Here is a 21,849-nt window from a genome sequence, read left to right as displayed (position 1 = left end):
CTGCACTGGGCTCTGCTCCCCTCTCCCCAGTCTGGGACTGGGCTCTGCTCCCCTCTCCCCAGTCCGGGACTGGGCTCTGCTCCCCTCTCCCCAGTCCTGCACTGGGCTCTGCTCCCCCCTCCCCAGTCCTGCACTGGGCTCTGCTCCCCTCTCCCCAGTCCGGGACTGGGCTCTGCTCCCCCCTCCCCAGTCCGGGACTGGGCTCTGCTCCCCTCTCCCCAGTCCTGCACTGGGCTCTGCTCCCCTCTCCCCAGTCCGGGACTGGGCTCTGCTCCCCCCTCCCCAGTCCTGCACTGGGCTCTGCTCCCCCCTCCCCAGTCCTGCACTGGGCTCTGCTCCCCTCTCCCCACTCCGGGACTGGGCTCTGCTCCCCTCTCCCCAGTCTGGGACTGGGCTCTGCTCCCCTCTCCCCAGTCCTGCACTGGGCTCTGCTCCCCCCTCCCCAGTCCTGCACTGGGCTCTGCTCCCCTCTCCCCAGTCCTGCACTGGGCTCTGCTCCCCCCTCCCCAGTCCTGCACTGGGCTCTGCTCCCCTCTCCCCAGTCCTGCACTGGGCTCTGCTCCCCCCTCCCCAGTCCTGCACTGGGCTCTGCTCCCACCCTCCCCAGTCCGGGACTGGGCTCTGCTCCCCCCTCCCGGGACTGGGGTCGGCTCCCAGCCCCTGTGAGATTGGGGTCTGCTCTGATCCCGTCTGGTCTGACCCTCCTGTGTTTGGGGTCTGCAAATGGGGTCTGGTCCCAGTCTCCCCCCAGACTGGGGTCGGCTCCCACCCTCCCGAGGCTGGGCTGGGGTCTGGTCTCGCCCTCCAGACATCTGGATTTAATCCAAATTTTCCTGAGGCGGGGGTCTGGTCCCGCCCTCCCGAGATCGGCGTTGGGTCTCACACTCCTGTGGGTCTGGTCCGACCCCCGCCCCGGGATTTGGGTTTGATCCAACCCCCAAAGAACAGCTGAGGTCTGATCCAGTCACTCCTGCGGTTGGATTGGGGTCTGGTGTGACCCCAAACCCGCTGGGATTCGGATCCGGGGTGACCCCAAACCCGCTGGGATTCGGGTCTGGTGTGACCCCAAACCCTCTGGGATTCGGGTCTGGGGTGACCCCAAACCCCCTGGGATTCGGGTCTGGGGTGACCCCAAACCCCCTGGGCTGGGGTCTGGGGTGACCCCAAACCCGCTGGGATTGGGGTCCGGGGTGACCCCAAACCCTCTGGGCTGGGGTCTGGGGTGACCCCAAACCCCCTGGGCTGGGGTCTGGGGTGACCCCAAACCCGCTGGGATTGGGGTCCGGGGTGACCCCAAACCCTCTGGGATTGGGGTCTGGGGTCACCCCAAACCCCCTGGGATTGGGGTCCGGGGTGACCCCAAACCCGCTGGGATTGGGGTCTGGGGTGACCCCAAACCCCCTGGGCTGGGGTCTGGGGTGACCCCAAACCCGCTGGGATTGGGGTCTGGGGTGACCCCAAACCCTCTGGGATTGGGGTCCGGGGTGACCCCAAACCCCCTGGGCTGGGGTCCGGGGTGACCCCAAACCCGCTGGGATTGGGGTCCGGGGTGACCCCAAACCCCCTGGGCTGGGGTCTGGGGTGACCCCAAACCCGCTGGGCTGGGGTCCGGGGTGACCCCAAACCCGCTGGGATTCGGGTCTGGGGTCACCCCAAACCCCCTGGGCTGGGGTCTGGGGTCACCCCAAACCCCCTGGGCTGGGGTCTGGTGTGACCCCAAACCCCCTGGGATTGGGGTCCGGGGTGACCCCAGACTCCTGCGGTTGGGGTCGGTGCTCGCTGCTGGCTCCCGCATCCCGCGCTCCTGTCCCGGGTCTGCCCTGCCCTCTCCTGGAGAACGCCCTTCCCGAGCCATCCCCGCTGCTCCGGGGCTGCTCCCGCTGCTCGGGATTTTGCTTTTCCCCGGAGGGAATTCCCGGGGCTGGGCAGGACCCGCCCGGCAGGCTCCGAGCCGGGTCCCGCTGCTGCTCAGCGGGCAGAGCGGCCCCGAGCCGCCCCCCGAGCCTTTCTGCCGGCGCTGTCTCCCCGCGGGTTCCCATCCCGGGAATCCCAGTTTTGGGCTGTTTCCCGGAAATCCTTGCGTTCCGGAGCCCATCGGGGGCTGATTTTTTTGTGTCTGCCCTTCTGCAGTGCCTCGTGGGGTGGGCAGGGAACGGCTACGTGTGCGGGAAGGACACGGACATCGACGGGGTCCCCGACGAGAAGCAGCGCTGCTCCGACAAGAAATGCCGCAAGGTGAGGGCGAGGGCAGAAATCCGGGAATTTCAGCCCAGTTTCGCTGCAGGACGGGCCGCGGGTGCTGCCCAGAGCCCCGGAGCCCGGGCTGGGCGCTGTCCCACGTCGCCGTGCCTCTGTCCCGGCAGGATAACTGCATGACCGTGCCCAACTCGGGCCAGGAGGACGCGGACCGCGACGGCATCGGCGACGCCTGCGACGACGACGCCGACGGAGACGGGATCCCGAACGCTGAGGTTGGGGCTGTGCTGGCCCCGCCGGGCTCCTGCCGGGCAGCAGCGCCTGCAGCGGGAATTCGGGGGTCCCGGAGGAATTCAGGGGGTCTCAGTGGGAATTCGGGGGTCCCGGTGGGAGTTCAGGGGATGCCGGTGGGAATTCAGGGGGTCCCGGTGAGAATTCAGGTGTCCCGGTGGGAATTCAGGGGTCCCCATGGAATTCGGGGGTTGCAGTGGAGTTCAGGGATCCCAGTAGGAATTCGGGGGTCCCGGAGGAATTCAGGGGTCGCAGTGGGAATTTAGGGGTCTCAGTGGAGTTCAGGGGTCCCAGTGGAGTTCAGGGGTCCCAGCATGACCCCGCTCTGGGGGCTCTGAGGGTCTCAGGCCAGGCTAAGAACCCTCGGGACGCTGAAGGGACCCCCAGGGCTGGGAGTGGGGAGCCTGTCCTTGGTGAGCCCTGCTGGGGACACCCTTGGGAGGGTCCCCATCCCCTGTCCCCAGCCCCTGTCCCCATCCCCTGTCCCCATCCCCATCCCCATCCCCTGTCCCCATCCCCTGTCCCCAGCCTGTCCCCATCCCGTGTCCCCAGCCCCTGTCCCCATCCCCTGTCCCCATCCCCATCCCCATCCCCTGTCCCCATCCCTGTCCCCACCCCCTATCCCCATCCCCTGTCCCCATCCCCTGTCCCCATCCCCTGTCCCCATCCCCTGTCCCCATCCCCATCCCCAGCCCCTGTCCCCATCCCCATGTCCCCATCCCTGTGTCCCCATCCCGTGTCCCCATCCCCTGTCCCCATCCCTGTCCCCAGCCCCTGTCCCTGTCCTGCAGGACAACTGTGTGTACACGAGGAACGCCGACCAGCGCAACGCCGACAAGGACAACTTTGGGGACGCGTGTGACAACTGCCGGCAGGTGAAGAACAACGACCAGAGGGACATCGACGGCGACGGCCGGGGCGACGAGTGCGACGAGGACATGGACGGGGACGGTGAGGCGGGGCACGGCCCGGGCAGTGCCCCGGGCACCGGCCAGCTCCATCCTGGTGACAAACCGGGCAGTGCCCCGGGCACCGGCCAGCGCCGTCCTGGTGACAAACCGGGCAGTGCCCCGGGCACCGGCCAGCTCCGTCCTGGTGACAAACCGGGCAGTGCCCCGGGCACCGGCCAGCGCCATCCTAGTGACAAACCGGGCAGTGCCCCGGGCACCGGCCAGCGCCATCCTGGTGACAAACCAGGCTGAGCCCACGGGCACTGGCCAGCTCCATCCTGGTGACAAACCAGGCTGAGCCCACGGGCACCGGCCAGCTCTGTCCTGGTGACCAACCGGGCAGTGCCCCGGGCACCGGCCAGCTCCATCCTGGTGACAAACCGGGCAGTGCCCCGGGCACCGGCCAGCTCCATCCTGGTGACAAACCGGGCTGAGCCCCGGGCACCGGCCAGCTCCATCCTGGTGACAAACCGGGCAGTGCCCCGGGCACCGGCCAGCTCCATCCTGGTGACCAACCGGGCAGTGCCCCGGGCTCAGCCCCTCGGGGCACTGCCCCCAGCCTTGGGTTTATCATCGCTTTTATCGTCCACACTCACCCAGCCGAGTCCTGGCTGCCTCGTGCTGCGTTTTTGGGGAGAAACTGGGGAATCTCCAAGCTGCCAGCAGCTCCTGGCTCCAGGCTGGGGGGTCAGGGCTGTCCCCTGAGGTGGGGACGAACCTGGCTGGCTTTGGAAACGGAGCTGATCGCAGTTTGCACAAAAGCTGCTCCCAGCAGCCAGGAATCCCAGCAAACGCCACCCCCAAATCCTGAAATCGTTGCTTTACCGTGAATTCACCCCCCTGGATTTTTGTGGATCCACTCTCCCCTGTTTTCCAGGGATCAAAAACACCATGGACAACTGCAGGAGAGTGCCCAACCCTGACCAGAGGGACGGGGACGGCGACGGCGTGGGGGACGCCTGTGACAGCTGCCCCACCCTCAGCAACCCTGACCAGGTACAGAGCCCCAGTGTGAGTCCTGCAGGGCTGTCACTGTGTCACCTGTGTCACTGCCCAGGTGACAATTCCAGCTGCCACCTTCCTGCCCTGTCCCACTGCTGGAATTCTTCAGAATCCCCCCAAAAATTCCCACAGAAACTCTCCTGCTGCTGGCGACTCTCTGTTCTCTCCCTTGCCTTTTCCTCTGGAAAACTGAAATTGTTCTTCCTTTATTTTTCTAGAAAGACACTGACCACGATCTGGTGGGGGATGTCTGTGACACCAACCAGGACAGGTGAGCTGCAGAAATTCCAAATTCTATTTATTTGCCTGAAATCCTGGGGGTGAAGGGACCAAAGGGCTGTGACAACCCGGCTTGGCCTCATCTTATAAAAAACGGAGCTTTAGAGTGGAGTTTTCTTCAGCCCTCACAAAAAGTGACCAGTGGAAGGAAGGAGCACTGCCAGAGCTGCCCGAGTTCAGCAGGAACATCCCCGAGCCTGCTGTGCCCTTTGAGGCTGGACCCGCCGCGGGTGCCGGCCCCGGGGAGTTCCCCGCTGGCACCCATGGGTGACGTCCCCATCCCTGTCCCCTTTCCCCAGCGACGGGGACGGGCACCAGGACTCGCGGGACAACTGCCCCACGGTGCCCAACAGCTCGCAGCTGGACACGGACGGCGACGGGCTGGGCGACGAGTGCGACGAGGACGACGACGACGACGGCGTCCCCGACTTCAGGCCCCCGGGGCCCGACAACTGCCGGCTGGTGCCCAACCCCGGCCAGGAGGACTCGGATGGTGAGCGGCCACCCCGGCCTCGGCCAGCCCGGCCTCAGGCCAGCCCGGCCTCGGCCACCCCGGCCTCGGCCACCCCGGCCTCGGCCAGCCCGGCCTCGGCCAGCACGGCCTTGGCCACCCCGGCCTTGGCCACCCCGGCCTCGGGCCACCCCGGCCTCGGCCACCCCGGCCTTGGCCACCCCGGCCTCGGCCACCCCAGCCTCGGGCTCCCCCAGCCTCGGGCCACCCTGGCCTTGGGCCACCCTGGCCTCGGGCCACCCCAGCCCCGGGCTCTCCTGGCCTCGGCCACCCCGGCCTCGGCCACCCCGGCCTCAGCCACCCCGGCCTCAGCCACCCCGGCCTCGGCCAGCACGGCCTTGGCCACCCCGGCCTCGGCCAGCACGGCCTTGGCCACCCCGGCCTCGGCCAGCACGGCCTTGGCCACCCCGGCCTCGGCCACCCCGGCCTCGGCCACCCCGGCCTCGGCCACCCCGGCCTCGGGCTCTCCCGGCCTTGGCCACCCCGGCCTCGGCCACCCCGGCCTCGGGACACTCCGGCCTCGGGCCACCCCGGCCTCGGGACACTCCGGCCTCGGGACACCCCGGCCTCGGGCTCTCCCGGCCTCGGCCACCCCGGCCTCGGCCACCCCAGCCCCGGGCTCTCCTGGCCTCGGCCACCCCAGCCTCGGGACACTCCGGCCTCGGGCCAGCCCAGCCTCGGCCAGCCCAGCCTCGGCCAGCCCAGCCTCGGGCTCTCCCGGCCTCGGCCACCCCGGCCTCGGGCCACCCTGGCCTTGGGCCACCCTGGCCTTGGGCCACCCCGGCCCCGGGCCACCCCGGCCTCGGCCACCCCAGCATTCCCAGGATCCGCGGGAATCCGGTTGGGTGCTCCCGGGGCCGACGGGCGCCAGGCCCGTGCCGCTGGCAGACGTCCTCAGTGCCAGAGGGGGTCAGGTTCAGGGTCAGCTTTGGGGTCAGCTTTGAGGTCAGCTTTGGGGTCAGTTTAGGGTCAGCTTTGGGGTCAGCTTTGGGGTCAGCTTTGGGATTATGTTTGAGGTCAGGTTTGGGGTCATGTCTGGGATCAGGTCTGGGATCATATCTGGGACCAGGTTTGGGATTGTGCTTGGAATCAGGTTTGGGGTCATGTTTGGGGTCATGTTAAGGATCATGTCTGGGGTTGCGTTTGGGGTCATGTTGGGGATCACATTTGGGGTCACATTTGGGGTCACGTTTGGGGTCACGTTAAGGATCATACTTGGGATCATGTTTGGGATCGTGTTTAGGACCACGTTTAGGATCACGTTTGGGGTCAGGATCTCCCTCCCAGAAGCGCCGGGGGTTTGAGGGGTTTCTCTGCCAGCAGAAGCCTCCAGGTTTCTCTCAGCTGCCCGGGGCGTCGCAGCCCCTCGGTGCCCTCAGCTGCTGCTGCCGAGGCTGAGCAAAGCCAGGGCAGGAGCTGCTGCTCCAGGCTCCTTCCTCCTCCTCCTCCTCCTCCTCGTGCCCAGGGGACGGCGTGGGGAACCTGTGTGAGGATGACTTCGACAGGGACATGGTGATCGACAGGATCGACGTCTGCCCCGAGAACGCCGAGGTGACGCTCACCGACTTCAGGGCCTTCCAGACCGTGGTGCTGGACCCCGAGGGGGACGCTCAGATTGACCCCAACTGGATCGTCCTCAACCAGGTAGGGAGAGCCCAGCTGATCCTGGAGGGTTTTCCCTAAAGGCCTCCGTGGTTCTGCAGTGCCCAAATCCCGGAGTCGCAGCCCCGGAGCGGCACAAGAGGGACTTTGGTGTGTCTGGAATTGCATCAAAGAGTCACAATTCCTCTTTCCCAGGGCATGGAGATCGTCCAGACCATGAACAGCGACCCTGGCCTGGCTGTAGGTGAGGAATTTCCCTTTGGGAAACCATCACACAGCTTTGATCAGCCGCTGCTTAATGACTCCATCCGCTGTTCCCTGGAGGGCACAGAGCCCAGATTGCCCCTGGCAAAATCCACCTCCCCAGCCGAGTCCTGGCTCTGTTGTGCCCTGGGATGCAGAGTCTCTGTTCTGCTGCCCTGACAGGGTACACGGCCTTTAACGGGGTGGACTTCGAGGGCACCTTCCACGTCAACACGGCCACGGACGACGACTACGCCGGCTTCATCTTCGGCTACCAGGACAGCTCCAGCTTCTACGTGGTGATGTGGAAGCAGATGGAACAGACCTACTGGCAGGCCAACCCCTTCCGGGCCGTGGCAGAGCCCGGGATCCAGCTGAAGGTGAGGGAACCTGCAAAAGGAATTCCCTGCTGGGCTTTTGCCTCGGGATGAGTGGCTCTGTTGAATCCTTCCTGCACGCATCGAGCAGGCTCTCCTCTGTCCCAGGCAGTGAAATCCAAAACCGGCCCTGGGGAGTACCTGAGGAACTCCCTGTGGCACACGGGGGACACCACGGACCAGGTGAAGCTGCTCTGGAAGGATCCCCGGAATTCCGGCTGGAAGGACAAGACCTCGTACCGCTGGTTCCTGCAGCACCGGCCCCAGGTCGGCTACATCAGGTGAGGCCCAGGGCAGGACCTTTCCCAGCAGGAAAAGCAGCCCCAGGGAGCCCCAGGATGGTTCTGGGAGGGAGCCCACCCCTGGGCAGGGACACCTCCCGCCGTCCCCAGGGATGGAGCATCCCGGGGCCGGGGCAGCTCCTGCCACTCCCTGCCTTGTCCCCCTCCAGGGCTCGTTTCTACGAGGGCCCCGAGGTCGTGGCAGACACTGGGGTTGTCGTGGACACCACCATGAGAGGGGGACGCCTCGGGGTCTTCTGCTTCTCCCAGGAGAACATCATCTGGTCCAACCTGCGCTACCGCTGCAACGGTGAGTTCGGGAAGGCAGCCTCGCAGTTCTCCATTTTCCAGTCGTTCACAGGGACACCTGCACAGGGGCAGCAGCAGGACCGAGTCCTTTCTTCCCTGCTCTTGCTGCCCCTGACCTCTCTTTGCTTTGCTGCTCAGACACCATCCCAGAGGACTACGAGACGTTCCGGTTCCAGCAGGACTAATCCCCGCGGCGCGTCCCGAGCCCGTCCCGCTTCCCGCTCGCCCGCCCGCTCCCGCTCCGGAATCCTGCCCCAAGAGCTGCCAGCACCTCCCAGCGCCCCCACCGCCTCCAGCTCCCCTTCCCCACCAGCAAACCCTGGAAACGTTCCCCAGATCCTCGGGGAGGGGCAGAGGTGGAGACAGGGAGGGCGACCGAAGCGGAGCTGCCGCAAGCCCGGCTCAGGGCCGTGCTGGAGCTCCCTGCAGCAGCTGCGATGGCTGGAGAAGGTTTGGCGTGGACGATTCCCGGGAATCTTCTCCCTGCTCCAAGGATCCCGAGTGTGAATGTTGTTTTCCTTTTCAAGACCTGCTGCAAAGCAAACTCGGCGCGAGTCTGGGAGGGACGCGCGGAGCAGCCTCGGCACAAGTTGCTCACTTTAATAAATGAAAAAGCACTTTAAGGAGAGAATCTTTGCTCTGGAATGTTGGGAAATGAACACTTGGAATGCTGGATAATAAATTCTAGATTTCTCCTTGGTCACGTGTGTGTTCTCTCCACTCCTCTGAAGCTTTTCCCTTGCAGACGTGGAAGGGAGGAACCTGCAGGGCTGAGCTCGGTGGGGCTGAGCGAGCCCGGGGCTGGATTGGGAATTTTCCTGGAAATGCCGATGCATGGAGACACCTTTTCCTCAAGAACCTCCCTCTCCTCAGCCCTGGTTCTTGCTGGAACAACAAATTAAAGCTTCGTGCTGGCTCTGTGAGCGTGCCAGGGCTGCACAAACAGCCGGAGCTGGGAAATGCTCCTGTCCCTGCTGCGAGAGGTTTTCCAGAGCTGAAACCTGGGAAGCCTCAAATCCCTGTCCCTGCCAGGTCACCAAGCCCCGGGGAACATTCTGGGGACAGTTTTAATTCAGACCTCACAAGGTTTTAGAGCAGCTGCAGTTTCCCCTTGAAGAGTCCCCAGTTCAGTTTTCAACCAAAATAATCTGATTTTGCCATTTCCTTATCAACACTGAACCTCCACCAAACCAACAACACATGAAACAAAAAAAGCTGAGCAGCCAGAGGCAAAAACATTTGAACTTTTATTCCGTTTCCTTTACAAGGAATGCAAAGATACAAAGACAAAGAAGCCTTCACACAAAAAAATCAAGGTGGGAGAGGATGCACACGGAGCTGAGCTGCGTTTTCACATCAGGTCTGGCGGCAAACACTTGAAGCCAACGTCGGTTTTCCACTTTACCCAGAGAAAAACACAGTAAGTAAATCTTTGCTGGCACAGGGGCAGTTTTTCCTGCCTTTCTGTGCCCCTGCTGCTGCACTGAGCAGGGTTTGTTTGCATAAATCAATGAAACCACCCACAAATTGTCTGAAGAGGAAAGGTTTTGCTTGTCCAGAGCAGCATTTTCTGGTTTTTTCCCCAAACTGAACCCCCTCCAGGTCGGGTTTAGGTGCCACTGAGGCAGAGACGCTGCTGGGCTGGGTTGGATAAAATCAAAGTTTCCCTTCAGGAGCACAAAGCTTCACTTCCCCCGGGATCCACTCAGGGCCAGGGCCCCCAAAAGGTCAGGAAGAGCTCAAAGTTCTGATTCCTCCCCAAAAGCGCCCTCGGGGCCTCCTGCCCACTTTTATTGGGGTTTTTTGGGTGCCCAGGGCTGGGGATGTCCAGGGGATGCTGCCCTGCCAGGAATACTCAGGATCCAGCAAGATTTGGTTTAATGAGCCTTAAAACCCCCAAAATTCACCCCACAAAATCACAGAACTTTGATATCCCTGCAAGGATGGAAACATCACCTCAATCTCCTCCTTGAATACCTTAAAAATCCCAAATTTGAGCCAAACTGAACCTTTCCTTTCAAAGGTGGCATCAGACAGAAGGCAGAGTATTTGGGAAGGGCTTTTCCTGCTGGTTGATTCCAAAAATTCCCTTTTTATGTCAAAATTGAACTCAATTTCTACCAGCAAGTTCAAGCCTGTTGGTTTTCCCTTCAGGAATTTTACAACTCCCCTGCTCCAGTGACAGAAACCATTTTTAGGTTTAGAATGGAGACTTTTCATCCCTTTTCTCTTCCTAAACCACAGTGGGGCACAGCGGGACTGGGGAACCCCTGGGGTGGTCGAGCTCTGAGCAGTCCCAGCCCTCCTGGGGTCAGGGCCTGGAGGATTCTCCAGTGGCTCACGGGGACCAGGAGGTGACACCGGGCCCAGGCGTGTCCCTTGTCCCCTCAGGGGACACAGGAAAATCGAGGAGCCCAGGACAGAACCACCCGTGGCCAATCCCAGCTCCAAGGTCGGCTCCAGCCCCACTCACCAGCTCAGGGAATGAAGGGAACACCAAAAACTCCACCCAAAGGACACCAAAATCCAAGTTTTAGGTGTGACCCAAAGCCACCAGCATGGCCGGGCCCTCAGAGCTGCCTGTCCCTGTCCCCAGGGCCACCACGGCTCCGGAGCGTCCCCACAAGGCTCCAGAAGTTCCACCTCCCCAGGGGAGAACTTCCCATGGAGGTGGCAGAGCCTGAACAGCTCCAGGGAGGGTCTGGGGGCATCCCAAACCCACCTGGGGATGTCCCAAACCCACCTGGGGACATCCCAAACCCACCTGGGGATGTCCCAAACCCACCTGGGGACATCCCAAACCCACCTGGGGATGTCCCAAACCCACCTGGGGACGTCCCAAACCCACCTGGGGATGTCCCAAACCCACCTGGGGATGTCCCAAACCCATCTGGGGACGTCCCAAACCCACCTGGGGACGTCCCAAACCCACCTGGGGACATCCCAAACCCACCTGGGGACATCCCAAACCCACCTGGGGATGTCCCAAACCCACCTGGGGACATCCCAAACCCACCTGGGGATGTCCAAAACCCACCTGGGGACGCCCCAAACCCACCTGGGGATATTCAAGGATTCCAAGGTTGGAATTCTACAATTCAAACTCGACTTCCTGCTCTCCACTCCCAGCAGTAAATCCCACAGGGCCCAGCTGCCTTTGGGATCCTCTGCCTTTTTCCCACAGGATTCTCTCCCCTTTTCCACAGGATTCTCTCCCTTTTTTCCACAGGATTCTCTCCCTTTCTCCCCCAGAATTCTCTCCCTTTTTCCCCCAGAATTATCTCCCTTTTTCCCACAGGATTCTCTCCCTTTTTCCACAGGACCCGCTCCCTTTTTTCCACAGGATTCTCTCCCTTTTTCCCACGTTTCTTTCCCTTTTTTCCACAGGATTCTCTCCCTTTTCCCCCCAGGATTCTCTCCCTTTTTTCCACAGGATTCTCTCCCTTTTTCCCCCAGGATTCTCTCCCTTTTTTCCACAGGATTCTCTCCCTTTTTCCCACGTTTCTTTCCCTTTTTTCCACAGGATTCTCTCCCTTTTCCCCCCAGGATTCTCTCCCTTTTTCCCACAGGATTCTCTCCCTTTTTCCCACAGGATTCTCTCCCTTTTCCCCCCAGGATTCTCTCCCTTTTTTCCACTCTTCTCCCATCCCACCCTCCACCCCCGAAGACAGGAGCCAGCGGATTTTACCCCTTCAGGCCTTTATTTTGATAAAATTGGTCAAGCCCACATAAGGCAACGCACACACGGCTCCGCCCGCCCCCCGCCCACCCCAACCGCCTCGGAAAATAAATAACACAAACCAAGAGAGGACTCCATGTAGTGTTTGGCTTTGCAGTATAGAAATTCCACACAATGATTCTGTTGTGTTGTTGTTGGTTTTTTTTTGTTTGTTTGTTTGTTTTGTTGGTTTTTGTTTTTTTTTTTTTTCTCCCTGTTTAAAAAGGTAAAAATGATTTATAATACACAGTCAGAATGTCGTGGTGCCCGCATAGAAAACCGACATGCAATCCATGCCTACACTGCGCCGTATAAATAAGATGCAACTCAAAATACAAAGAACAGGAACACTACAAAGTTTAATTCTAAGAGGGAAGGAGGGTTTTTTTTGGGTTTTTTTTTCCTTTTTCCTGGTCGTTTTTTAAAAAGGACAGAGACACGTAACAAAGGCTACCTGCGCTTTCACATTGCCATCACAGTGACGGGGGGGCCGTTGCTCCGAGGAATAAACGCGCTGGTTTTGGGGTTTCTCCCGAAAAAAACAGCCAAGGTCGGGGTCTGCGGGGGAGGAGGGGCCTTCCTGCTTCCTTCCTGTCCAGAGGGGCTCCAGGCTCTTTCCTCAAGGGAGCAGCTCAAGCCTCACTTGTTGTCTTGGCAGAAATTCAAGGTATTGGGTCCGAGGGCTCGCTTTTGAGGGAAATTTAGGTAAACTGGTTTTAGGTAAACTCAGGGCAGCTTTTGGTCTTGGAATCATGGAATTGAGGTTGGGAAATAGACACTGAATCAGAGCTGGAAAAGAATCACTGAATTAAGGCTGGAAAAGAACCTGAATCGAGTTGGGAAAAGAATCACCAGATTAGGGTTGGAAAAGAACGACCGAATCCAGGCAGGAGAAGAAAAACCAAATTAATGTTGGAAAAGAATTCTGGAATCGAGGTTGGGATGGAACAACCAAATCGAGGTTGGAAAAGGCTTCCAGGACCATCGAACCCAACCTCCCTCTGAGCTGAAGGTTCACCGTGAGCGCTCCCAAAAGCGAATTCAGCGAAGGATCCACGAAACCTCCCCGGAGGGCGCGCGGTGCCGGCGGCCGCCGAGGCGATTCCCGGCCCTCCCTGGAGAGGTTTTCCCCTCTGGAAAATGGGAAATCAGCCCGGGGGGCAGAGCCCAGCCCCGGCTGCGGGGGCACGGGGGGCTGGCAAGCGCTCCCTGCCATGCAGAAGCCGTGGGCGCCGGGCCGGGCGCGCGCGCCCAGAGGGGGAATTATGTACAAAGAGCCTCCCCCAGCCAGGGCTGGGCTGGAAAAAATCACAGTTTTGGGTGCACCGAGGGTTTATTCCTGTTCTTCCCCATTGTATTGGCAAATGCAACAGTCTAGCTTGGGAATTGGGGTTAATTCCTTGCGGAGATAGAAAAACACGGTGGGAGGGAGGGGGGATCGGGAGGGAGGGTGGACAGTCACCCCTGGGACACCAGGCAGCCTCACCACCACTGAAACCAAACCTAGCAGTAAGAGCCATTAACACCATTTTCTCCCTGGTTTGTTTTTTGTTTTTTGCTAAGTGATGGTTTTCCCTTTCTGCTCCCACCCCTGGGGAGAGAGCCCCACACACTGAAACGAGCACAGGGTTGTTACATTTGAAACAAAAGCAGATTTTTTTTTGTTCTGGGAACACTTGGGTTTGCTTCCAGATCAGCCTGATGCCACAAAAACTGGAATTTGAAGGAGTGAGAAAGGGGGAATCCTCTGGGGCAGCTCCCACATGAAAGGTTCCCCTGGGGGAAGGGAAAGGCAGGAGCTGCTGGAATCCCTGGATCTCACGGGGTCGGGATGAGCAGCAGCTTCTCCCTGGCCACAGCTGGAGCCCATCCTGCTCCTTCCCAGCTCCTTCCCTCTCCCGAGGGATTAAACCTGCACTTCTCCCAGCTGGAGGGTCCCTGACTGTGACAGTTGCATCCAAGGTGTGTTAGTTTGAAATTAAGGCGATTTTCAAGGTCTACTTACAAGTCTAAGAAACGAGGAGCTCCTATTTACACGGGGAGTTAGGAAGTTGGGAAGCTCCTGCTGGCTGCTCCCTCCGGAGCGACCCTGGCGTGGCCAACCCAGCACGGCCAAGGGCTGCAGGAGCACGGAGCCATCCCAGCAGGAATCCCCCCGGAGCTCCGGAGCTGCACCAAGCTCTCCCTGCAGCCTCTGCTGCTCTTTCCAGGTTTCCTCCTCTTTGAGCTGCCTTTTATCTCCTCCCTTCCCTGGAAAAGCACGAGGGATCAGCAAGGAGCCAGCAGGAGCGAACCTGTCCTACCGAGCTCAAACCCTGCCAAAAAATCCCAAAACGTTCCCAAGAGATGCGGGGAAACCTCTGCAGGGCGTGGAGAAGGATAACATGAAAACAAAACAAAACAAAAAACCAAAGAAAACCAAAAAGACACAGGGAAGCCAAGAAAAAATTCCACATTTTTAGTGCAAATGGTCAACAAATGGCACAGAAGGCGAGGGGATGCCTGGGGCTGGGAGATCCTGGCCCTGCTCCTGCTCAGCAGAGCAGGCAGCAACCCCAGCCCGGATTTCTGGAAGCACACAGAAACTTGGTATAACTCATTAGAACTCAGCGCTGAAAGTCATTAATTGCAGGGGACTCTCATTAATTGCGGGGGGAACTCGTGAAGAGCAGCCCAGTTCCAGCTGTGGGAACTGGGATGGGATTTGAGGGAATGGAATCCCAAAAATCCTGCTCCCACCCCAGGCTGGAGGCACCTCCCCCTCCAGGAGCAGCTCGCCCTGGGGTGAGTTAATTAGTTAATTAATGAATGACTCCAAACCCTGCTCGTTCCTGATGAATTCCTGCCTTTCCCCACGCAGATCCCAGTGGAATGGGGATGTTCATCCATTCCCACAAACCTGGGGCAGCCTCCAGCCAGCCAGAGTGAAAGCCCCAATTCCCAGCCTGAGCAATCTGCGTGGGACTTTGGGGATTTTTTTTAATTTGCAGCACAAAATATTCACAAGGACCATCCAAAATGATCAATTCTCCATTTAATTAAAGAGAATTTTGGAGGATTCAATCCTGGTCATTGTGGAGCAAGAGATTTTTTTCCCCTTGGGTGAATGAAGGAATTTTTAAGTTCCAACCACCCTATTTTGCCTATTCCAAAGGAAAACATCTAAACTTGCCTTAGGCTTTCTTATTCCTGCTTATTCCATCCGTTTAAAATTCCAGTTAGTTTAAAAATACGTACATATATAATATATATAATATATTTCTGGAATAAAACCACAAAAAAAAAAAGTACTGTACAAATATTATGTAGAGTGCTTCCATTGGCTGTATGTAGTTGAGCTACTTTTCTAATACCCAAATATTTAAATAAAATTTTAAAAAAATGAAATTAAAACAACAACGACAAAAAAAAACATAAATAAGTAACAGAATAAGTAATGAATAATAAAAAATTTTAAAAATCATGATTCTACGAGCCTGGCATTGCTATGGAAATGCCATTCCTGTTGCCCAGGAATCTCTGACAAAGTAAAAATTAGGATTATGCAGGTTAGTCTCTATTACTTTTTAGCTGCTTTAAGATGTTCTGATCCTCTGTCTAATCAAGTAATGAATTATAGAACTTTCATGTGTGCTCAGAAATGCTCTCTATATATGTAGCCATATATAGAAATAGATATATATTACATATATATTAAAAAAAAGACCCCAAAACTAAACAGAACAAAACCATAAAAAGCTTGGAAGGAAATAGTGTTTAAAGCGGATTTTTGGGACTGGTGGCCGGCGGCGGCTCCGCTGTGCCGGGATGGCCGGGGCAGGAGGGAGGGACAAGAGGGTGGGGACACAGGTGGGGAGATGGAGAGCACCTGAGGATGCCAGGCTGGGACACAGGTGGGGACAAACAGGGCACCTGGGGGGACACAGGTGGGGACACAGGTGGGGACACAGGTGGGGACAAACAGGGCACCTGGGGGGACACAGGTGGGGACACAGGTGGGGACACAGGTGGGGACACAGGTGGGGACAAACAGGGAACCTGAGGATGCCAGGCTGGGACACAGGTGGGGACACAGGTGGGGAGATGGGAGGGCACCTGAGGATGCCAGGCTGGGACACAGGTGGGGACACAGGTGGGGACACAGGTGGGGACAGGCCGGCGTCCCAGAGCGCAGCCCCAGCTGCAGGGGGGGTGGCAGGGCCGGGATTTGCTCCCCAGGGCAGCAGCAGGAGGAGGAGGAGGAGGAGGAGGAGGAGGAGGAGGGGGCACGGCCCCAGCCCGACCCCAGAGGAGCTTTGAGGCACCTCCCGCCCCTGCCCCGCTGCCCAAAGCCCTGCGGGTGCCCAAAGCCCCTCGGGTGCCCAAAGCCCCGTGGGTGCCCAAAGCCCTTCGGGTGCCCAAAGCCCCTCAGGTGCCCAAAGCCCTTCGGGTGCCCAAAGCCCCTCAGGTGCCCAGAGCCCTGCGGGTGCCCAAAACCCCTCAGGTGCCCAAAGCTCCTTGGGTGCCCAAAGCCCCTCGGGTGCCCAAAGCTCCTTGGGTGCCCAAAGCCCCTTGGGTGCCCAAAGCTCCTTGGGTGCCCAAAGCCCCTTGGGTGCCCAAAGCCCTTCGGGTGCCCAAAGCCCCTCAGGTGCCCAGAGCCCTGCGGGTGCCCAAAGCCCTGCGGGTGCCCAAAGCCCCTCAGGTGCCCAAAGCCCCGTGGGTGCCCAAAGCTCCTTGGGTGCCCAAAGCCCCTTGGGTGCCCAAAGCCCTTCGGGTGCCCAAAGCCCTTCGGGTGCCCAAAGCCCCGCGGGTGCCCAGAGCCCTTTGGGTGCCCAAAGCCCCTCGGGTGCCCAAAGCCCCTCGGGTGCCCAAAGCCCCTCAGGTGCCCAAAGCCCTTTGGGTGCCCAAAGCTCCTTGGGTGCCCAAAGCCCCGCGGGTGCCCAAAGCCCCTCGGGTGCCCAAAGCCCCTCGGGTGCCAGGGGATGCGGGCACGGCCCTGCCAGAGCTCTGCTGGGGGAAAGGGCAGCTCTGGAGAGGAAAACCCATGGGAAACCGGGGAAAACTGGGGAAAAAAGGGGAAAAAAGAGGGAAAAAACGGTGGAAAACCGGACAACTCCTCACTGCTGGACTGGACGGCAACAGCGGCGGGGGTGACATGGCTGGGCGCCACGGGGACGGGGCTCGGCAGCGCGGCAAGCTCAGAACAACAAGCTGTGGTTACTCATTGCACAGGGGACACAGAGCAGCTCTCCCTCCGGGCTGGGACGGGCCCTCCAGGATGGGCTGGACCCTCCAGGATGGACCCTCCAGGATGGGCTGGACCCTCCAGGATGAACCCTCCAGGATGGGCTGGACCCTCCAGGATGGACCCTCCAGGATGGGACAAACCCTCCAGGATGGACCCTCCAGGATGGGCTGGACCCTCCAGGATGGACCCTCCAGGATGGGCTGGACCCTCCAGGATGGACCCTCCAGGATGGGACAAACCCTCCAGGATGGACCCTCCAGGATGGGCTGGACCCTCCAGGATGGGCTGGACCCTCCAGGATGGGACAAACCCTCCAGGATGGACCCTCCAGGATGGGCTGGACCCTCCAGGATGGACCCTCCTGGATAGGACAGACCCTCCAGGATGGACCCTCCAGGATGGATGCTCCAAGATGGGACAGAACCTCCAGGATGGGTCACACCTTCCAGGATGGGACAGAGCCTCCAGGATGGGCTGAACCCTCCAGGATGGGACAGACCCTCCAGGACAGGATGGACCCTCCAGGATGGACGCTCCAAGATGGGACAGACCCTCCAGGATGGGACAAACCCTCCAGGACAGACCCTCCAGGATGGGACAGAGCCCCTGGAACAGGATGGAGCCTCCAGGACGGACCCTCCAGGATGGGACAGAGCCCCTGGAACAGGATGGACCCTCCAGGATGGGACAGAGCCCCTGGAACAGGATGGAGCCTCCGGGCCGGGATGGAGCCTCGGGGCCCTCCCGGGCGCTGCGGAGCTGGCGGCGGCTCACAGCCGGTCCATGCGGAACGTGTCCTCTGTGGCGGGGTCGGTGAGGACCATGTCGGGGTCGTTGAGCATGTGCAGTCCATCCAGGGTCAAAGGGTCAATTTTGAGTTCATCCAGGGGGAACTGGGAATCCGTGTCGAAGCTGACGTCCCCCACTCCTGCCAAGGAGCTGGTCAGTTCTTTTGATAAGCTGGGGGGGGATTCTCCTGTCACTGCAGGGGACAGAACACACGGGGGTCAAACACCAGTGTGGAGGTCTGAAAACAGCCACCACAAACCCTGGAGATGTTTATGGAGCTCTCGGGTGAGGAACATCCACCCTCCACCACATCTCTGATTCCTCACGGCACCTCCAAGCCACCAAACACAACCCAAAGGTTGCTGTAACTGCAGCCTTTTCTCTCCCTCAGCTTTAGGAGGAATAACCTAAATTTCCACCATTCCCATCAGCAATCCCTGGTTTTCACAGGGTGAAAAAGTAGAATTTTGAGGTTTTTAGAATGGGGTTTGAGGGGAGAAGATGGATTGGGCATGTCCTGGCCTTCTTCTCGTTTTCTTTCTCCTCACCCTCCATGCTTTGCTGTGCTGGTGACACTTTTCTGTTGGTTTAAGGTAGGGACACACTGCCCAACATAAATGATTGATATTGCCACCTTATTGTAAATATAGCACATGTGGTTTTGGGTATAAAATGTGTAAATTTTAGTATAAAATGTGTAAATAAAGTGTGTAAATTTTAGTATAAAATATGTAAATAAAATGTGTAGATTTTAGTATAAAATGCCCTAGAGGGCAGACAGAATGCCATGGCTGAGCTGCTGGACAGAGCTCAGCAGGGCAGAGAAAGAATGTTCTAGATAAAGGAAAATAAATGTTGGAACTCAAAATGTCTCTCAGACATTTTTAGAGGTTCCAGGCCTTGGTCAGAAGCATTTGAGACCCTGGCAGGCAGCTGCAAACAGCTGTGATTTTGGGTTTGAGCCATGGAATGAGTTACCAACTTTGGAGGTGGAACAAGCAGTCACAAAGGGTTAGATAGGAGAGTAAAAGTAGTTACAAAACAGAGGGGAATTTTTTTTAGTATTGTACAGGGGGGTTTTAGCACCTGTCCAGGGGGGTTTTTACTTTGTACATGGGGGTCAGAAGTTCTAAGATGGAGGAAAGTGGGCTGATCCTGTTCTTCCTCCTTCTTCTTCCTCACCTCCATGTTCTTGGTGATGTTGGCACTCACAGATTGGTTTAGAGTAGAAAAGCACCATTTAATATAGGTAATAGGCATTGGGGAAAACTGTAAACATGCAACACGTAATATATCATATAAAAGATAGAAAGGCAGTATTTAATATAGGTAATAGGCACTGGGGGAAAACTATAAACATATAACACGTAATGTACCATATAAAAAATAGAAAAGCACCATTTAATATAGGTGATAGGCATTGGGAAAAACTGTAAACATTTAAAATGTAATGTATCATATAAAAGACAGCAGCAGCCCTGGGTGGGAGAGCAGAAGCAGTCAGGGTCAGAGAGGATGTCAGGGGGTGTGTGTGCCTCTGCCTGAGCTGTGAGCAAACCACAGCAGCCCCAGGAGAAAATCTTTTAGATAAATCACAATAAACTGCCTTGAGACCCAACAGCAAGAGCCTGAGCAGTTTTTCTTTGGAATCACGGCTCAGAGGAGAAATTTCACCAGCACACGGGACCCTAAAGCAAGGCTGGGGCTCCCACAAATAAACACCCTTGAGAAGCCGACCCTGCACATCCAGCCTCCTTTGGCTGCAGGCTGGGACAAAAAGGACTTTGACACCCGGGGGTCACCCTGACACCCAGGGGTCACCCCGACACCCGGGGGTCACCCTGACAGCCAGGGGGTCACCCCGAGAGCCAGGGGGTCACCCTGTCAGCCAGGGGATCACCCTGACACCCAGGGGATCACTCTGACACCCAGGGGTCACCCCGAGAGCCAGGTGGTCACCCTGACAGCCAGGGGGTCACCCTGACACCCAGGGGGTCACCCTGACAGCCAGGGGGTCACCCCAACACCCGGGGGTCACCCTGACACCCAGGGGGTCACCCTGACACCCGGGGGTCACCCTGACACCCGGGGGTCACCCCGACAGCCGGGGGTCACCCCGAGAGCCAGGGCCCATCGCCGGGGCACGCAGGGGTTACCTGTCAGGATGATGTTGGGGATGTTGCCGTGGCTGGAGTAGCTGAGCTGCTGCGAGTCCTGCAGGCTGCCGTGGCTGCCCGTCAGTCCCATCACGGCGGCCTGCGAGTAGTTGAGGGTGGAGCAGGGGCTGTAGAGGCTGTTGGAGCTGATGGCGCCCTCGATCATGTTGAACTGCTCCAGCTGCGGGCGACACGGCCACGGTTAAAGGGCAGCCCTGGCGGGGACACGGGGACGGGGCACGGGACACACGGACAGCGAGCAAATCCAGCTGTGCCTGCTTCAAACCCAGCTGTGCCTGCTTCAAATCCAGCTGTGCCTGCTTCAAATTCAGCTGTGCCTGCTCCAAATTCATCTGAGCCTGCTCCTAATTCATCTGTGCCTGCTCCAAATTCATCTGTGCCTGCTCCTAATCCATCTGTGCCTGCTCCAAATTCACCTGAGCCTGCTCCAAATTCATTTGTGCCTGCTTCAAATCCATCTGTGCCTGCTCCAAATTCATCTGAGCCTGCTCCTAATCCATCTGTGCCTGCTCCAAATTCACCTGAGCCTGCTCCAAATTCATCTGTGCCTGCTCCAAATTCACCTGAGCCTGCTCCAAATTCACCTGAGCCTGCTCCAAATTCACCTGAGCCTGCTCCAAATTCATCTGTGCCTGCTCCAAATTCACCTGAGCCTGCTCCAAATTCATCTGAGCCTGCTCCAAATCCATCTGTGCCTGCTCCAAATTCATCTGTGCCTGCTCCAAATCCAGCTGTGCCTGCTCCAAATTCACCTGAGCCTGCTCCAAATTCATCTGTGCCTGCTCCAAATCCAGCTGTGCCTGCTCCAAATTCATCTGTGCCTGCTCCAAATTCACCTGAGCCTGCTCCAAATTCATGTGTGCCTGCTCCAAATTCATCTGTGCCTGCTCCAAATTCACCTGAGCCTGCTCCAAATTCATGTGTGCCTGCTCCAAATTCATCTGTGCCTGCTCCAAATTCACCTGAGCCTGCTCCAAATTCATCTGTGCCTGCTCCAAATCCAGCTGTGCCTGCTCCAAATTCATGTGAGCCTGCTCGAAATTCACCTGTGCCTGCTTCAAATTCATCTGTGCCTGCTCCAAATTCACCTGTGCCTGCTCCTAATTCATCTGTGCCTGCTCCAAATTCACCTGAGCCTGCTCCAAATTCATCTGTACCTGCTCCAAATTCACCTGAGCCTGCTCCAAATTCAGCTGTGCCTGCTCCAAATTCATCCGAGCCTGCTCCAAATTCATCCGAGCCTGCTCCAAATTCACCTGAGCCTGCTCCAAATTCAGCTGTGCCTGCTCCAAATTCACCTGAGCCTGCTCCTAATTCATCTGTGCCTGCTCCAAATTCATCCGAGCCTGCTCCAAATTCACCTGAGCCTGCTCCTAATCCATCTGTGCCTGCTCCAAATTCACCTGTGCCTGCTCCAAATTCATCTGTGCCTGCTCCAAATTCAGCTGTGCCTGCTCCAAATTCATCTGTGCCTGCTCCAAATTCATCTGTGCCTGCTTCAAATTCACCTGAGCCTGCTCCGAATTCATCTGTGCCTGCTCCAAATTCATCTGTGCCTGCTCCAAATTCACCTGTGCCTGCTCCAAATTCACCTGAGCCTGCTCCGAATTCACCTGTGCCTGCTCCAAATTCACCTGAGCCTGCTCCAAATTCATCTGTGCCTGCTCCAAATTCACGTGTGCCTGCTCCAAATTCATCTGTGCCTGCTCCAAATCCAGCTGTGCCTGCTCCAAATTCATCTGAGCCTGCTCCAAATTCATTCTTTCAAATTTCATTATTTTTCCATTATTTAAAAAATTCATATCCTTGTTTTTCCTTTCAAAATGGATTTTCATACAAAAATATTCACTCTTTTTCCTCTTTCATATTTCATTATTTTTCCTTTTTATACATTTAT

General features: G+C 58.1%; 2 protein-coding genes and 1 long non-coding RNA gene across 7 annotated transcripts in view; 2 read left to right on the top strand and 1 right to left on the bottom strand.

Annotated features, from left to right (window-relative positions):
- The window catches only part of COMP (cartilage oligomeric matrix protein), a 43,382-nt gene extending 34,638 nt beyond the window's left edge, over positions 1-8,744 (top strand). The window contains exons 13-24 of the mRNA XM_077788857.1: positions 2,131-2,235; positions 2,364-2,471; positions 3,279-3,438; positions 4,315-4,433; positions 4,658-4,710; positions 5,018-5,211; positions 6,695-6,873; positions 7,027-7,075; positions 7,258-7,454; positions 7,560-7,732; positions 7,903-8,042; positions 8,180-8,744. Of these exons, the coding sequence (XP_077644983.1) occupies positions 2,131-2,235; positions 2,364-2,471; positions 3,279-3,438; positions 4,315-4,433; positions 4,658-4,710; positions 5,018-5,211; positions 6,695-6,873; positions 7,027-7,075; positions 7,258-7,454; positions 7,560-7,732; positions 7,903-8,042; positions 8,180-8,226 (1,524 nt within the window). The 3' untranslated portion in view covers positions 8,227-8,744. The remainder of the gene's footprint in view (positions 1-2,130; positions 2,236-2,363; positions 2,472-3,278; positions 3,439-4,314; positions 4,434-4,657; positions 4,711-5,017; positions 5,212-6,694; positions 6,874-7,026; positions 7,076-7,257; positions 7,455-7,559; positions 7,733-7,902; positions 8,043-8,179) is intronic.
- A 6,830-nt stretch (positions 8,745-15,574) lies between these two features.
- Positions 15,575-15,957, top strand: LOC144247594 (uncharacterized). Its single transcript, XR_013341227.1, has 3 exons — positions 15,575-15,652; positions 15,686-15,766; positions 15,904-15,957. It is a non-coding gene; the product is annotated as an uncharacterized LOC144247594 (long non-coding RNA).
- Positions 15,958-17,286: 1,329 nt separating this feature from the next.
- Positions 17,287-21,849, bottom strand: part of CRTC1 (CREB regulated transcription coactivator 1) — a 53,401-nt gene continuing 48,838 nt past the window's right edge. For 2 of the 5 annotated variants that reach the window (XM_077788859.1, XM_077788860.1), the window contains exons 14-15: positions 19,932-20,112; positions 17,290-17,968 (exon numbers count right to left, since the gene is read on the bottom strand). In XM_077788859.1, coding sequence (XP_077644985.1) covers positions 17,757-17,968; positions 19,932-20,112 — 393 coding nt within the window. In that variant the 3' untranslated portion in view covers positions 17,290-17,756. Of the gene's footprint in view, positions 17,969-19,931; positions 20,113-21,849 lie in introns of all 5 variants that reach the window. The other 3 variants (XM_077788861.1, XM_077788862.1, XM_077788863.1) reach the window with 2 other exon arrangements.

Source organism: Lonchura striata, chromosome 28 (genome assembly GCF_046129695.1).
Source record: "Lonchura striata isolate bLonStr1 chromosome 28, bLonStr1.mat, whole genome shotgun sequence".
Lineage (NCBI taxonomy): Eukaryota > Metazoa > Chordata > Aves > Passeriformes > Estrildidae > Lonchura > Lonchura striata.
This window is presented reverse-complemented; position numbering and strand designations above follow the sequence as displayed.